The 17,455-nt window shown below is 37.1% G+C and overlaps 1 protein-coding gene and 1 long non-coding RNA gene across 2 annotated transcripts; one reads left to right on the top strand and one right to left on the bottom strand.

Moving 5' to 3' along the window:
- The first annotated feature begins 289 nt into the window (after positions 1-289).
- LOC133726437 (zinc finger BED domain-containing protein RICESLEEPER 2-like) lies at positions 290-2,014 on the top strand. The gene has a single exon (XM_062153990.1). The coding sequence runs from the start codon at positions 290-292 to the stop codon at positions 2,012-2,014; it is 1,725 nt and encodes a 574-aa protein (XP_062009974.1).
- A 5,872-nt stretch (positions 2,015-7,886) lies between these two features.
- Positions 7,887-12,406, bottom strand: LOC133735645 (uncharacterized). Its single transcript, XR_009859191.1, has 4 exons — positions 12,277-12,406; positions 12,065-12,177; positions 8,678-8,716; positions 7,887-8,088 (listed from the first exon to the last, which is right to left on the bottom strand). It is a non-coding gene; the product is annotated as an uncharacterized LOC133735645 (long non-coding RNA).
- Between the last annotated feature and the right edge of the window lie 5,049 nt (positions 12,407-17,455).

Raw genomic sequence — 17,455 nt, 5'->3', positions numbered from 1 at the left:
ACATATGGGAACACATAGGACTTACCACACCTAATCACTAAACCTCTTGACCTAAACGAAGACCTCGATCCCCAATTTGGAAATCTTCTATTCTAAACTCTCTTCAATCTTCTCCACTCTATGCTCTCCAGTTCCAATTTCCCTTCATAGTTCATACATGAACCTCTAATTTCTCTTCTCCACTCTCTTTTCCACTCTCGTAAGCTTGTTCCAGACCATCCAAGCTACTGATTCATACTTCATCAATTCATCTCCAGTTCAGTTCTTCTTCTTCGATTCAAATCATTCGATGGCTAGAGGGAAGAAGGTAGCTGCTCGACCTCATCCAACTGCTTCGGGGCTTGAAGACTCTTCAACCGCAACCTCACCTTCTGCTCCTCTTCAAATTGAAGCCCTTCCTCTAGCAAGTTCAAGCCAGGAAGTTCCCACTCCTGAAAGTGATGAAGCTCCTGCCCAAGTTCCTACTACTGCAACTCAAAGTGATCCTTCTAATGTGGTTAGTTCAGCAACTATTAAGCGTAGTTTTGTTTGGGAACACTTTAAGGAGTATGAAAATGTTGTGAAGGGAAAAGATGCTGAAGGGAATGATATAGATATTGTTAAGAAACGAGCTTATTGTATTTACTGTCCTAGAGGAAAAATAGGAGACTTTGCAGTGGATAGCTCTAAAAATGGGACTTCGGGGATGATTAGGCATATTAACCAATTCTGTAGGTACTATCCCCCAAATGTTAGTAAGAGTCAGAGGGTTCTTGTGGGTGATAAGTCTCTAGGAAACAAACTTACTGCAGTAGCTTATGATCAAGATGACTATCTAGATGCTTGCGTCGAAATGATTGTCATAGATGAGTTGCCTTTTAGCTTTGTTAAGAAAGGTTTTAACCGGTTTTGTACTAGAGTGTGCCCTTTATTTAAAGTACCCTCTCGTAGGAAACTAGTTAGAAACTTCCTAAGCATATATGATGCACAGAAAAAAGAATTGTCCAAAACTATGAAGGAATATAGAGTGTGTCTCACAACGGACACTTGGACTAGTATCCAAAACATCAATTATATGGTGCTTACTGCCCATTTTATTGATGTTAATTGGAAGATGCACAAGAGGGTTATAAATTTTTGTGTTATCCAAAACCATCAAGGGGCAACCATAGGTAGACTTATAGAGTGTTGTTTGCTGCAGTGGGAGATTGAGAAGGTGTTGACCATAACTGTTGTTAATGCATCTTCAAATAAGTCGGCTTTAGAGTGGCTTAGATCGAAGATGAATAAGTGTTCATCTTACAAAACATTTTTAGGTGGCAAATACATGCATGTGAGATGCACAGCTCATATAACCAATTTGATAGTCAGACATGGCTTGAAGAGGCTGCAAAAGAGTGTTTTAGCCATTAGGAATGTTGTCAAGTATGTTAGGTCTTCACCTAATAGGCTAGACAGCTTTAGGAAAGCTGTTGAGAAAGAAAAGCTTCCTCTTACAGGGCTGGTTTGTCTAGATGTCCCAACTAGGAGGAATTCAACTTATCTAATGTTGGAGGCAGCCTTGAAATTCAAGAAGGCTTTTGCAAGGATGGAGGAAGATGATGATGAGCTTTATCTAGGTTATTTCAAGGAACCAAAGGAGGAATATGGTGAGGAAGGCAATGTAGTTCCTAGTAAGAACAAAAGAAACAGAGTTGGACCTCCAGAGGAACCAGATTGGGACAAGGCTGAGATTTTTGTTGATTTGCTTCGAGTTTTTTATGATGTGACGCTTAGAGTTAGTGCAAGCTTGCATCCAACTGTGCATACAACATTCCATGATGTTGTTACCATGGAGAGAAACATAGAAAACCTCTTCATTGCACCCGAGATGGCAACTGGTTCCGACACTGAAAATGTACTAATTGATATGGCTGCAAATATGAGAAGCAAATTCTTGAAGTACTATGGTGGCTTTACAGACTTGAACCATTTGGTTATTGTTGGACTTGTGCTAGATGCAAGATTCAAGCTTAGGAACTACACACATTTTTAGAAGGAAGAGGGTATGGAGGATGTCGATGTGCAAAGTAGGACCAATGAGATTAGATCTCTGTTAATGGCACTATATGATGAGGTACAGCTCTTTTTATTTGAGCCATTCGAACATTTGATTTTCTGATCTTATGAGTACTTAATTGGTTTTTTAGTGATTTTATGTGTTCATGAATGTTCTTGCTTTATAGTATTATATATTTCATTGTTTGTTGTTTTATTCTTGTTAGATTTGATTGTTTTGATGTTGCTGCTATGGTACCATCAGCTATGAATGCCTTTACAGTTCACAAGTGTTTATAAAGTCAAAACCTTGATTTTGTTGTTCAATTTAGATTTGGCTGCTGTAGACAAATCAAAACCTTGATTTTCTGATCTTATGAGTACTAATGCTGATTTTATGTGTTTATGCATGTTCTTGCTTTATAGTATGTACCAATCGTAGATGGTGGGAGACATATGCATAGACATCCAAACCCTACGAGTTCCGGCAGCACAATCACAAGTAGAAGCAGCCATACGAGAGGTGGCGTACGGGGTCAGTTGCTAAACTCTTGGAGAAAGGTGGTCCAAGAGAGTGAAGAGGCTGTAATGGCACATGAAGTTGATCAATATCTAAATGCTCCCCTAGAGTTTGTTGAGGAGGAGGAAGATGGTTTCGATATTCTGTGTTGGTGGAAGATAAATGGACCAAAGTTTCCGGTGATGGCAGCAATAACAAGAGACGTACTTGCCATTCAAACATCCACAGTTGCATCAGAATCTGCATTTAGCACTGGAGGCAGAGTTATTGATGCTTTTAGGAGTTCATTGACTCCTAAAACAGTGGAGGCTTTAATCTGCATGCAGAATTGATTGTTGGGAGATGATATTGCTCAAGAGGAAGATGAGCCTACAATTGAGAACACAGAGTTCTATGAGTAGGCTGAGAAAGGTACCTTGATCAGTTTCAATTTTATTTTTTGTTTTATGTTTTCATACGTGTATTTTCTCTATTACTAACTTTGAATGCTTGCTTAGATCATGAAAGCACTGCTTCAAGCATAAACACGCGTTCAACTATCCCAAAAGCAATGAGGAAGGGAAAGGCTGCGATGGTAAATCTTGACTAATTCATTTATGAGGTTGTGACTTGTGAGACTATGTGTGATGAACTGATGAAGGTTTTTTAAGATGTGTTTAATACTTCAAGACTTGTATTTAATTGGTTTTTATCATGTAATGGTTTGTAGACTTCAAATTTCTTATTTCAGACTTTAAATTTCTTGCTTAAGAACTACTGAACTTACTGTTGAATTGGTTTATGTGTTTATTCAGTTACTGAACTTATTGTTGGTCTATTGAATTGGCTTGTATTTGCTTTAACTGTGGCTGTGAATCAGTGATTGTTATTGTTGAATAGGTTGAATGGTTTCTGTGTTTAAGTAGGGCTGTTGAGTGTTGAGTGGTTGAATTTCTGGAATTCCGTGTTTGTCACTTGGCATGGTCTGCATATATGGCTATTTACTGTGTTGGTCACTTGGTCAGTTGGTCTGCATCTTTGGCTCTTTTCTGTTTTGGTCACTTGTTCCACATCTTAAGTTGGTCACTTGGTCTGCAATTCTGCATATTTGCTTATTTGCATATTTGTGCATAGTGTGTGAGTGTTCAACTGTGTTGGTTTGCATATTTGATTATTTGTGCAACTTTGCATATTTGCTATTTGCATATTCGTGCATAATGTGTGAGTGTTTAACTGTGTTAGTCTGCATATTTGTGCAACTCTGCATATTTGCTGTGGGAGAATGTAATATTTGCTTTGGTCTGCATGTTGGTCTGCATATTCACTTATTTGACATATTTCATATATGTTTGTTTGTAAGTTGGCAGCGGGAGTGTGAGATACTGAGATGTGTAGCAGACTTGGTTGGTCATTGTGTAGCAGACTTGGTTGCTCACTTATTTGGTCATTTTGTTAGTCATTGTGTTGCAGACTTGCAGTTGATATTAATAGTATTGCATTCTGGAAAATTTGCAGCATAGTCTTCATGTATTAGTGTATTACCATTACTACATTGAGCTCCTTGAAATAGTCGGTGTCGAATTCTTTTGTTTGCTTTACTCTTGCAAACTCATGCAAAGTTTGTTTTTCTTGAGATTAATGTTGCTTTAGGTAGTCTAAAGAAAGCTTCTGAAGCTGAGACAATGGTTTGGAAGATTTGATGTCACCTGGAATTTTTGTTAGCCATCTGGTTGGCATTTTGTTTATTTGTTATAGCTGTCTGCATTGCAATGATCATAATGTTGCTTTAGGTAGTCTAAAGAAAGCTTCTGAAGCTAAAGACAATGGTTTGGAAGATTTGGGTTACCATCTGATTATAACAACTTTGACTCTTCAAAAAATCTCAGTTTTGGACTTTGGGGATTTTGTTGGTTTTAAACCCGAACTGGGCCCGAGCCCGTACCGAAACAGAACGGGATCGATACCTTCGGTATCAAGTTTTGAAAATGTCAATCCCGTCCCGGAAGTCTATTTCGGGACCGGGTTCGGGATGAGTTGATAACCGACCCGTCCCGGGTCGTGCCCAGCCCTATTGAAAGGTTTTGCTGATTCTGGGTACTTCTCTGACCCACACAAAGGTCATTCCCAAACTGGTTATATGTTCACCATGGGTAAGACCGCGATATCTTGGATGTCTACAAAACAGATCATAGTTGCTACTACTTCGAACCATGCAAATATTATTTTTTTTTATTTTTTTTTTCCTTTTATAAAGAGGATCAAAGGATCTCACTCCTACCCCCATGGTGACTCGAACCCAGGACCTAGATCCTAGGTAGTGGGCGCTCTAACCATGCAATGAGAATTCTATCCTAGTTCCATCTCAGAGTCAGTATCAACCACGGAATCAGGGATATCAGTAGAATCAAAATTATAACCAAATGACTTGCAACTATTGCAAGGAAGTTGGCCATTTCAAGAATCAATGTCCTAAGCTACGAAGGTTTAATTACAACAACTCTGGTTGGAGAGGAGGCAATAATACTGGAGGACGTGGATGACATGGTGGTGGTCAAAGAGGCAAAGCAGCAGTCCAATTGGTGCCAGAACCTGACTTCTATGGTATTACAGGGCAAGATCCCTCAAAGGATAATGTTTCCTTAACTTGAGGTAAAATTGGTGTTGCTTTACATGTTTTTGACTTTACTAGTAGTGATACATGGATAATTGATTCTGGTGCGTCTGACCATATAACCTATGATAAGTCCTTCTTTATGTCTATGTCATCTCCTTCTATATCCCATGTCTCTAATGCGAATGGTACGTCTTTTCCAGTCTTAGGTATTGGGTCTGTTCAGGTTACACCATCCATTGTATTGCATGATGTGCTTTATGTACCCTCATTGTCTCATCATCTTTTGTTTGTATCCTTGTTGGGGCCGGGTCACAACATAAGTGCTCTGGAACTTTTATCCAATGTATGTTATTTTTCAGAATCTGTGCACCAAGGTGATCATGGGAAAGGGAGACCTGAGGGGGAGACTGTTTCACTTAGATTGCATGTATGCAGAGCCAACACAAGCACCGGAACAGCCTTTGGCCCTGACATTGAATTCTGACAGATTGAGTGAGCCATGGTTATGGCACAGGTGTTTGGGTTATCCATCTTTTGGAGTTATGAAAAAGCCCATGCCTTCGTTGTTTCTGGGAGTTAGTGAGTCTAGCCTGCATTATGAAACTTGTGCTTTGGCTAAGAGTCATAGGTCTAGTTATCCTTCGAGTTTTCATTCTTGTACCATGCCTTTTGAGTTAATTCATTCAGATGTATGGGGTCCTTCTAAACATTCTACCCTTTCTGGAATGCGATATTTTGTGTTATTCATTGATGACTTTACTCGATTATCTTGGATAGTTTTACTTAAGTCCGAAGATTCTGTAGTCTCTGCTTTTACAGCATTCCATAAGCTTGTTCGTACTCAATATGATGCTCATGTTAAGGTCTTTCATTCCGATAATGGGGGTGAGTTTGTCAATCATTGTTTTCTTGAATATTTCCAACACCATGGCATAATACATCAAACTTCATGTCCACACACTTGAGCAAAATGGGGTGTCCGAACGGAAAAATCGTCATCTTCTGGACATGGCTCGGTCTCTTCTACTTAGTGCTAACATGCCTAAATATCTTTGGGGAGAGGTCGTTTTGTGTACTTCTCATCTAATCAATCGTCTTCCGTCTGCCCCTCTTCAAGGTCGTGTCCCACTTAAGGTCCTGTCTAACTACGTTTCTATTCCATCTTCTAATACCCTTCATGCTCGTGTTTTTGGTTGTATTGGTTATGTTCATCTGTATAAGAATCAGAGGTCAAGGTTGGATGCTAGAGCCCTTAAGTGTGTGTTTGTGGGGTATGGTTCTCATCAGAAAGGTTACAAATGTTATCATCCTCAATCCCAGAAGTTTATGTTACCATGGATGTTACGTTCAGTGAAGATGCATGTTATTTTTTGTCACATGTGACTCCTCATCAAGGGGAGAAGTCTTGTTATTATGAAGATTTATTTAGTGGGCAAGATGTGAGACTGGCATCCGAGTTCTCAAGGCTGGAACGTTTGGGAATGGAACTTGAAAAAGAGGACAGTAGCCCACTGACCGGAGAAGAGAATTTGGGCAGTCAGCTATCGACTAGTCGACCGGATCAGTCTGACCGGTCGGCTGGAGAGGAAATTTCCGATTCTATTTCCGATGAAATTCCAGATGCCGCCAATGCCGTTTTGAACAGTTCTCCCGTCTCTCCCTCTCCTTCAGCGGTCTCACCTACTCAATCATCACCCGAGGTATGTTCTAATCCTTCTTTATCTAATACTCTTTCTGTGTCAGGTAGTGTTCCTTCTTCTGTGTCAGATATTGTTCCCACCAAAACTCTGCCTAGTCATTCCACCCATGGTCAGCCCCTGAAACACTATGAACCTACTCTAAGTGCAAAAGCTAAATACCTCGTTGCTAGTTATTTGTCGACCCATAGGCTGTCTAAACCGTATGTAGTCTTTGTGAATCAATTATCTTTTGTGTCTCTCCCTAGTAAAGTGCAAGATGCAATGAAAGATGAGAAGTGGATGTAAGCAATGACAGTCAAATGGGTGCTCTTGAGAAGAATTGTACATGGGAGTTAGTATCATTACCACCCGGGAAGAAGACAGTTGATTGTCGGTGGGTGTGTACCGTGAAACATAATTTGGATGGATCCGTGGACAGGTACAAGGCAAGACTAGTGGCTAAAGGCTATACTCAAAAGTATGGAGTGGATTATGATGAGACATTTGCACCAGTGGCCAAAATTAACACAATTCGAGTACTTTTTTCGTTAGCTGCTAATCTTGATTGGCCGTTACAACAGTTTTGATGTTAAGAATGCATTCTTGCATGGTGATCTACATGAAGAGGTTTATATGGATTTGCCTCCTGGATATGGTACTTCTACTGGAGAGAAGGTGGTGTGCAAATTAAAAAAAAATCTCTTTATGATTTGAAGCAGTCTCCCAGAGCTTGGTTTGGCAGGTTCACCAAGTTCATGAAGAAAATTGGGTACCGGCAGAGCAATTCAGATCACACCTTGTTCCTTAAACATCAGTGTGGTAAAATGACTGCCTTGATTATTTATGTTGATGACATGGTTGTGACAGGTGATGAATTTGAGTATTTTCGATGACATATTTGCTTTGTGGGATATTTCCGTCTATACAGATAACTTTTACCGACGAATATGGTTTATTCATAAAATGTTGTCGGAAATGGCTCACCGACAATCGGAATAAATATAGTAAATCCGATTACATTCAATTTTAAATATTAGAATTTTCTCACAAATTAAATTTCTCACCAAATAGATACATAGTGAAGATTTGAGTAATTTATTGAATTCAAACTGCATAGTCTTAATACATAGGAAAAATAGCATCATCCATAACAATAGAAATAGTACGAGAGCAATACCAAACTAAAAACAAATAAAAGTTTTTTCCAGGACCTTATAAGTAGTAGCTAGTAGTAGGGATCAAGGTGCATGTGTTTCAGAATCTCCATTAGTAGAAGCAGGCTGTAACACATAAATACATTATAGGTTATACATGAATAACACAATAACAAAACTTAACATACGCCCAACAACACTTTGAAAAAAAAGTGCAAGTATATATTGCTGCTGCTGCCAGAGCTAGAATAAGAGCTAGAATATGATTGAACGACATCATTTTGAGGTAACTTGAGAAAGACAGAAATTAATGTACCTCTCCTTGCACGTTAACTATTATTTCGAAATCATTATCATGTTATAAAGACATCAACAATAATGTCCTCTAACAGAGTTACAGTGCAAGATCACATGACACATCCAAACTTGATAGATAATCTAAAAAATTGCAAATCATGGGTTGAAAACTTGAATGATTAAGCCCAGCTTAAGATTCCAAGAATCAAAATTTAAATCTTATTTCCACTAATATTTCAATTTCTCAGCAACGAAGTTCCAAACAAAGGTTAAGGTCTGGTAGTTGAAGGAAAAACGAGATTTGGAGTTCATGAATCATATGTCAATTTCGTTTCATGAAGACCAACAAAGCAAAATTTGAGTTTTGTTTCTGTATCTTATTCTAGTCCTACATTTTTCTCAGAGCTCAAACATGTACCTGAGCAGATGAAGCCCCTGGGAAGCCTGAAGTTTTATCCTGTCAAAATAGCAAAACAGGAAACATAATAGAGTATAATAAGTATGAGACCTGAAAAGCTTCACCAAGTATTATTACTATGAAGACATGCTTCTACGAGAAGATCGTCAATCACAAGTATAATATCAAACTGCTGGAAGAATATCTAGCTTATTGCTTCCCAAATTTATAAATAAGCCTTGTTTCTAATAGAATCTTATATATTGTCGGATCTTTATCTTTCTGAAGTCAAGAAGCATGCTTGATCTATCAACATGTAGAGCTAATTTAACTTCTAGTGAAGAAGATGGCATACCTCCTTACAAAGAATTCTCAACAGCCAAGGAAATAATCAAAGCTTTTGAAGTAGGCATAATTTGCAAAACAAGGCTGAACACACAAGGAAATAACTTTCAAAGATGGAGACGTATTATCATTTAGGCTCTGGGATAAGATGGGTGCTGCTGGCAGTGGTTTACAATGGCAGAGCCAAGAGGAAAAAGAAAGAGAAAAAATAAATGTGTTAAGTGAGACAGAATATGAAGGAGACAATGGGAGAGAATATGAAAGCTAGAAGCTTTGCACTGAGAAACAAACAGATGGGGAAGAGTTATATAGCAGCCTTTATTTTATGGTTGCCATACTTGAGAGGATGTTAATTTATACTCGATAAAACGTAGTATATATACTTGTCTGATGCATAAGATAAAATGAACTCATAGGCCATCATATGCTTCCTTCTGCTCAGATATAATAAAGTAATCTGGCACAGCCGGAGGTCAACTACAGCTTAAAACAATAGATTTGGAGCTATCAAAGACATTGAAGCTATTATCAGTTATAGTAGCTCAACAGGATTGGAAGAAGAAAGAGTTGAGAGAATAAGACTCCCAGAATGCCATCCATATTCAATATATCCATTTGGAATCAGTATTATGAAAATGGTGCAATTAATTGCCGATGTGTTGTGCCAACAGAGGGAAGACTAAAAGAAGACTAATCAATTGATGAACCTCAAGTACAAAAAAAATGGACTGACTTTGTGATTGAAAACTCTTGCAGCCTTTAATTATTAAACATGCACAAATATATGCACAATAGTCGACCAAAAGAAGACTAATCAATTAGATATGCAAAGAGGTGATATAATTATACAAATCAAACTTTAAAAAGTAGGGAAAATACAGAATCGATCAGAAGCTAGGTTTACTTGCAACCATATTATTCACTCGGAAAAATCAAAATCCCAAAAGGACAAAACAAATATGCAATCATTTAAACAAGCAGAAATTCATACCTTAAGGCCCCCCCCCCCCAAAGAAGAAAACACATAATAAAATATGGAAACAGAAGCAGCAGAGCTAAAGATCCTTGTAAATCACAAAGATGCACACACCACTGCTACTTGTCCTATGTACCTAAAGCTGAACTATCAAACTAGCTAATTAACGGAACTGGAAAGTGATCCTATATTACAGAAGCTAGTAATTAGGAGTGCTAAAGTTTTGTATGCCACATCCCACTGAACAAGAGAGAAATAGTTACCAAATAAAATTTATAGGGTATGTATAAAAGCAAAAGTGTCAACATTACCTTATGCAGAAATCCAATGATCCCAATCATACCAACCAGTACAGAACATAATAAGGCTTGCAAGACCTTTTGTCTCAGGTGTATCTCTAAATTATAAAGCTCCCAAAGAAACAAGCATAAGTTCATATATATCTTTGGCTCTTTGCTGTCGAGTAAAAGATTTAGAAACCATAAACTTGTATCAAACAAAATATCACTAAAGAATCGTCATCAACCTTAAGGTAAAAGGCTGTATAATATAGTAGTGACCTGGAGGATGTTTAGGTGGTAGTGACATATACATAACAGAGACCATTACAAATCTATAAGCACCCAAAACCACAAGCACCTTTAACCAAAGGAAGCCTAGTTAAAAAGAAAGTATAGATTAAGAGACCAATCACGATAAACATGGATGAAGCAAAATGAAAAGACCTGAAAAGAAATATTTCCTAGGAGATATGTCATATAATAAAGAACCTAAATGGGTAATCTATGATCAGGCTCATGTGTATGACAAAGGCAAAGATGATAGTGATGATCAGCAATACAACTTGCCAAAGAAAATCTTTTTATGTTACTCAAACAGCGCACACACACAATATTATATGATATACAGATATAACACATCTTACACTACATACCCATAGAGCAGTCTAAGGAAATAATCAAAACCAAGCAGGTTCACATCTCGTCAGACCTCAATCACTCAGCCATAGTTGCGACTAAGTGTCAACTACTTGACTTGGTTTTCCATTAAACCAGGACTTAAACAACAACACTAGCAAAACTCGAATAGCATTTCTAGCAAGCAGTGGCGGAACCAGGATTTAACTTCTGGGGGGGGTCCAAAATGTATTACAACCGAATTATTATAACATAATTTGAAAGTCAAAAAACCACAGTATAACGATAAAAAAAATTGTATATAAACAACGACTATAATCGAATAAAGTATAAAAGAGAATAGAAAAAATTAAAATGGTACAAGGACTTAATTGATGATTTGATCAATGAAATAATAAATAAATATAGATAAATAAGAAAGAGAATCATATTACCGCGAAAAAAAAAAAAACAAAAAAACCAAAAAAGAGTATCGTGAAACACTATGAATGATGAAATTATACAATACTTCTATTACTTTCTGCAAATTGAGAATTTGAAAGAACTTACCAATTGATTCCGATTAATATAGAGAAGCCATAGAAAACCTAGTTAATGACTTGGGGAATATTTTGATTTTGTTCTCTTATTATATTAATTCTTTATGAAATGATTACTATTATTACCTTTTTGTAACTATAAAAAAACTGATGACCACGTGGGTTGGGGGGTTGAGTACATTACAAATATAACTGGTTTTTGGGGAGGGGGGTCCAGTAGCAGTTTAATTAAGAATGTATATGCTTTAATTAATAACTAATATATAAATATGTATGTGTGTGAAAAGGCTGGGGGGGGGGTCCGAACCCCGTCAAGCCGAACAGTAGTTCCGCCCCTGCTAGCAAGTATCTCAAACAACATAAATACATACCCAGAGAAATCAAAGATAATTAACACTGGAGCAATGGAAATTGCTTTAGGCACCCATAATAACCAAAATAGTACTATCCACATAGTCTCGACAATTCAAGAGAAGTTATCTTCAAGCCGTAAATAGAGAGAAGCCCATAGAAACTATATAGTTAATACTACTCCAAGCCAAACCCCGTAGCTACCATAGAAAGGGTGCGGCACTTAACTATTGTTGGTAATTGTCAAATACGTGTTGCAAAGAAAAGAGAACCCACTCACCTCAAATCCTAAACAAGACCAATCATAGAATCTAAACAAGCCTCTTGTACTATTGCCCACTGCCAAACTTCTTTCAACTTTTGTTTCCGAGCAGATCTGGAATGGAGGCACACCTATAAAGAAAGATCAAGAGGATTAGAGCTTAGATTAACCAGAAGATATAGAAGAATAAGACGTGCTGAGACAGAATAAGAGGGAAAAAAGAGAACTACGCGAGAGAGAGAGTGATGGGCGATGGAAGAGAAGCCGTGAAATTTTTGATCTTTTAGTTTTATTGGAGTTTCATCGCTGGAGGTAGTAGAAGAGTAGCGTGTAGAGGCTCCACAATTTTAGGGATATGGGCAGGATGATCAAATATTTGAGGCAGCGGGAAGAATTTCAGTGGCGGTAAACTGAAATTTTTTATTTTATTTTTTATTTTAATACAAATTTCAAATTGTTATTTTGTATTTTTTCTTTTGGGACAATTATTGTTCTTTTTTTTTTATTCTTAGGTACGTGTAGTCCAGTTATATGACTACTTATATCAAACAAGTTCAATTGCATAGATATTCCACTTATTCAGGATATGTCGTCGGGAATAAGATTATATGTTGTTCAGGAGTAGATGTTATGTCGAGAAAGAAATATCGTATCAAGGAGCAGATAAGCTGTCAAGGAAGAGTTGAGAAACATATATCTTGTGTAGAAGTGAATATCTCATCTAAGAGCATATATATGATTGAGGAGCAAATATCGTATGTAGGAGGGAATATCTCGTCGAAAAGCATATATCTTGTCTAGGGGGTATCCTCTCATCTAGAAGTATATATGTTGTCAAGGAGGGGTGTCGAGGAACATACATATTGTCTATGATGGAATATTTCATCTAGAACCATGTATCTTATCTAGGAGAAAATATCTCGCCAAAGAGCATATATTTCCTGTTGAGAAATAGATATCGTGTCTAGGGGGAAATATCTCGTCCAAAACCATATATCTTGTCTAGGAGGGTACCCTTCTCGTCTAGGAATAGATATCATGTTGAGGAAGAAATATTGTGTCTAGGGGGAACTATCTCGTCCAAAAGCATATATCTTGTCTAGGAGGGTACTTTTCTTGTCTAGGAACAAATACGTGTTAAGGAACAGATATCCTGTTGATGAAGAAATATCGTGGAAATATCTCGTCCAAAAGCATATATCTTGTCTAGGAGGGTACCTTTCTCATCTAGGAACAAATATCTTGTTAAGGAACAAATATCCTGTTGAGGAAGAAATATCGTGTCTAAGGGGAAATATCTCGTCCAAAAGCATATATCTTGTCTAGGAGGGTACCCTTCTCATCTAGGAACAAATATCATATCTCGTCCAAAAGCATATATCTTGTCTAGGAGGGTACCCTTCTCATCTAGGAACAAATATCTTGTTAAGGAACAAATATCCTGTTGAGGAAGAAATATCGTGTCTAAGGGGAAATATCTCGTCCAAAAGCATATATCTTGTCTAGGAGGGTACCCTTCTTGTCTAGGAACAAATATCTTGTTAAGGAACAGATAATTCCACTTATTCCACTACAAGAGAAATGGTCTTTTCTGACCACGTCTTTCCGACGGATCCTACTTTTGGTCGGAAATATCATTTTTTCCTTAATAAATTGTAAAACTCATCAAGACGTTAACATAATATAAATAAGCAAATAAAAAAAAAAAAATTTAGGCATCACTAGCATGGAAGCAAATGTAGGTATACAAAAACTACCCAGTTTTACAAAGAATTATTACTATATGACAAGAAATAAAATAGAATATGTCCTTATTATAAAGGGTTATTATCATAAATGGTACCTGAACTTATTTTCTATTTTATCGATGGTACCTGAACTTCAATTTTGATCACAACCAGTACCCGAACTTTTCGATTTCATTTTAAATGGTACCTAAGGCCACCTTTGGTAACTATTCCGGCCAAAAAAACCAAATCTAAAAAAAAAGAAAAAAAAGAAACAAGTTCAAGGCAAGTCTATTACCAAAAAATCATCACTATGATTGCCTCCCATGCCGTTTTTAGTCGGAATAGTGACCGGAGGTGGCTCTAGGTACCATTTAAAATGAAATCGAAAAGTTCGGGTATTGGTTGTGATCAAAATTGAAGTTCAGGTACCATCGATAAGATTGAGGTATAGTTCAGGTACCATTTGTGATAATAACCCTATTATAAAATAGCAACAACTTTCTTAATTTTCGTCAAATGAATCAGATGAGTCATCAATAACAATGGTTGATTTTGGACAAGATGGGCTGACCTTAGGTTTTTCAATCTTTATTCGAGTATGTAAAACACGAGGCTTTACTTCAGGATCATCAGCGGTGAGATCAATAGGGTAACGAGGGTCTTTTCCGGGATAAAACCAAGCTGGTAAAACTCGGCCTCCCGGACAAGTAACGCCTGAATGTTGAGGTTCCACCTTTATAGCCGGTAATGGACGTGCAACAGGTTGAACACCATTGATATACTCCAGTCCAAGTGATGGGTTAACTGGATGCACTTTTACAACATGGTGATGATCGGGTGGATGAGTTGCACAAAAAAAAAATTTGTGGAATGGTTTTCTGAAAAGCTAACCACAATTTTAATTTAAGATATAACTGTTAGTAGTTATATTTAATATTTTTTATTAAAAAGTGTTACATTTTTCACATGCAGATCCAGCAATTGTATGCAGATGGCAAAGTGAGCGCTCAAATGCGTTCTTTGGCCCAACGTCCTGGAAAGCAAGCTATTTGCTACAAAGGTTACAATATCCATGGATTTCGGTTCCATATAGTACAACATGATGTTACTAAGAAAACACAAAATAGTGGAGTTATGGTCAAAGGAGAGAACCAGATTAACTGTGTGTCTTGGTATGGAACCCTTACAGACGTAGTTGAGCTCTGGTATACAAATCACAATAAAGTTGTCTTGTTTCACTGTAATTGGTTTGACATAGCTACCAAAGGCAAAGGTTATAAGGAAGATCGTTACGGCATACTAAGTGTACGTCAACAATAAGGGTAAGTTGAATACCCAAGAGCCATTTGTGCTGGCATCCCAAGCAACCCAGGTTTATTATGTTGAAGGAATAAAAAACAGTGCTTGGAGTGTCGTGGTGGAAACCAAATCTAGAAACGTTTTTGAAATGACTACTGATGAAGAGGAACATTATCAAGAAGAAGAATCTCAGACGAGTCACACATATGCAAACCGTAACGAGGAAGAAGATAATGAAGAATGAGGTATTGTGCTTCAAGTCCCTACTGATGATTTGTATGTGTGTATTCTCTTTTTTCACATATAAGTCAACAAAATAACGAATTGTTTTGTGATTGCAGTACTGTCCATTTGGCAAGGTTGAAGTCTAGACATCGATATATCTGAAAACAGCTGGCAAAATTTAGGCCTATTAATGTGCATTGTAATGTATATGTTGGTGTTCACATAAATTTGAATTGTATCTCTTTGTTGTTTTGTGTTCCTTGGGAGTGGTTTTGGTCTAGTCCCCCTTCCCTTTTGTATTTTTTTTTTATCAATAAAATTTCGAATAAGGGCGAAGAGTTAGCTCTTATTTCGCTTCTTAAAAAAAAAAAAAAGGATTACTACTTACTGTGTACTTTTTTACTATTATATATATGACCTTTCTAATAGTGACTATACTTTGTTGCATTGAATGATGATGAACTTATTTTTGGTTTTTCATTATATATGTTATGACCAAATTTGCAAGAATATGAAGACAAAAAATGCAGGAATCTATATATTGGCTACTTTTAACCTTTTTTTTTTCTTTTCTTTTTTTGTATTTCCGACGGTGAATATGTGGTCGGAAATAAACCCTATAATTTCCGACGACTTTTCGACAAAAAAAAATCTTATCGGAAAATGACCTTTTATTTTCCGACGACATCACACTTGGTCGGAAAAACAATTAGCGGGAACTTTTGCCGCCAAATTATAATTATTTCCGACCCCACTCTAAACTTTTTCCGAGAGGTTGTTTACCGTCGGAAATAATGGGCATCCAAAAATTGTATTTCCGATGGGAAAATATTTTTGGTCGGAAATAATGTCATTTCCGACGGAAAAAGGATTTAGTCAGAAAAAGTCAGTCGGAAAAGGCCATATTTGTTGTAGTGAATTTATGCATAATCCTAGTAAGACTCATATGGATGCTGTATTTTGTATTTTGCGGTATTTGAGGTCTGCTCCAGGGAAGGGATTACTTTTTTTAAAACACAGTCACATGGATGTTTCTGGGTACACAGACGCGGACTGGGCAGGTAATATTATAGATCGCAGGTCTACTTCAGGCTACTTCACGTTTGTAGGTGGTAACTTGGTTACTTGGAAGAGCAAGAAACGGAAGGTGGTGGCTCGTTCTAGTACTGCAGAAGCAGAGTATAGAGGAATGGCCCGAGGACTGTGTGAGATGTTGTGGTTGAGAAATTTGTTGAGGGATTTGGGGTTCAGGCAGAAAAAGGTTATACCCCTTTATTGTGATAATAAGGCTGCAATTGAAATTGCTCACAATCCTGTTCAACATGATCGCACGAAGCATGTGGAGGTAGATCGACACTTCATTAAAGAGAAGCTGGATGGACATATCATTATGTTTCCCTTTGTTCCTACTAAAGAACAGTTGGCGAATATTCTTACAAAGGCTCTCTCGAGTAAAGCCTTCTGTGACTCACTTGACAAGTTGGGCATCCGTGATCTGTATGCACCAACTTGAGGGGGAGTACTGTTAGCGTGAGTCATGCCATGTAATTAGGATCGTGAATATTGTATATTATTAGGATTATTCTATTGTAATTAGTTTCCTAATAGGTCTTGATGTATCTTGTATATATACTCCGTTCTTGGAGAATGTAAATAATATATCAGAAAATCCCAAATCTCTTGTTCCTTTGTTCTTCTTGACTTGCAGGCTCTTGAAATAATTGAGCTTCAATGTACTAATGGACGATACTATTTACCCTAGTTTATAGGGACCTACTGTAACTGCCTTTTTAGCCTAAGACTAATGATATTTCTATTTCGACGTTCAAAAAAGTGAACTTATTTAAGGATAACTTAACTTGATTATATGATAACTCTCATTATCATTAAACTCTCAGATAATGAATTATGGAGTTTTCATAATCTTCTCAGTTAAAAAGAAAATATCAATTTTTTTTACTTTAATATCGTATTTGCTGTCTTTTTAATCTTTTTGGTAGAATGTCTAGTTTTAGTTCTTCAAATGAAAGGCAGAGCAAGTTACAGTTGCTCATGGGTCGGTGAAAAGCATGGTTATTCCAGTATTATTTTTACAGTTATTACATTTGTGTTATTTCAGGCAACGAGTTTCCGTTTAGTCCATATATATATATAT

Source organism: Rosa rugosa, chromosome 1, assembly GCF_958449725.1.
Source record: "Rosa rugosa chromosome 1, drRosRugo1.1, whole genome shotgun sequence".
In the NCBI taxonomy this organism is placed as follows: Eukaryota; Viridiplantae; Streptophyta; class Magnoliopsida; order Rosales; family Rosaceae; genus Rosa; species Rosa rugosa.
The sequence above is the reverse complement of the archived record's forward strand: the minus strand, read 5'-3'. Positions and strand labels throughout refer to the sequence as shown.

Excerpts from the sequence above, each read along its gene's own strand:
- LOC133726437 (XM_062153990.1), top strand. The coding sequence starts at position 290 with ATGGCTAGAGGGAAGAAGGTAGCTGCTCGACCTCATCCAACTGCTTCG.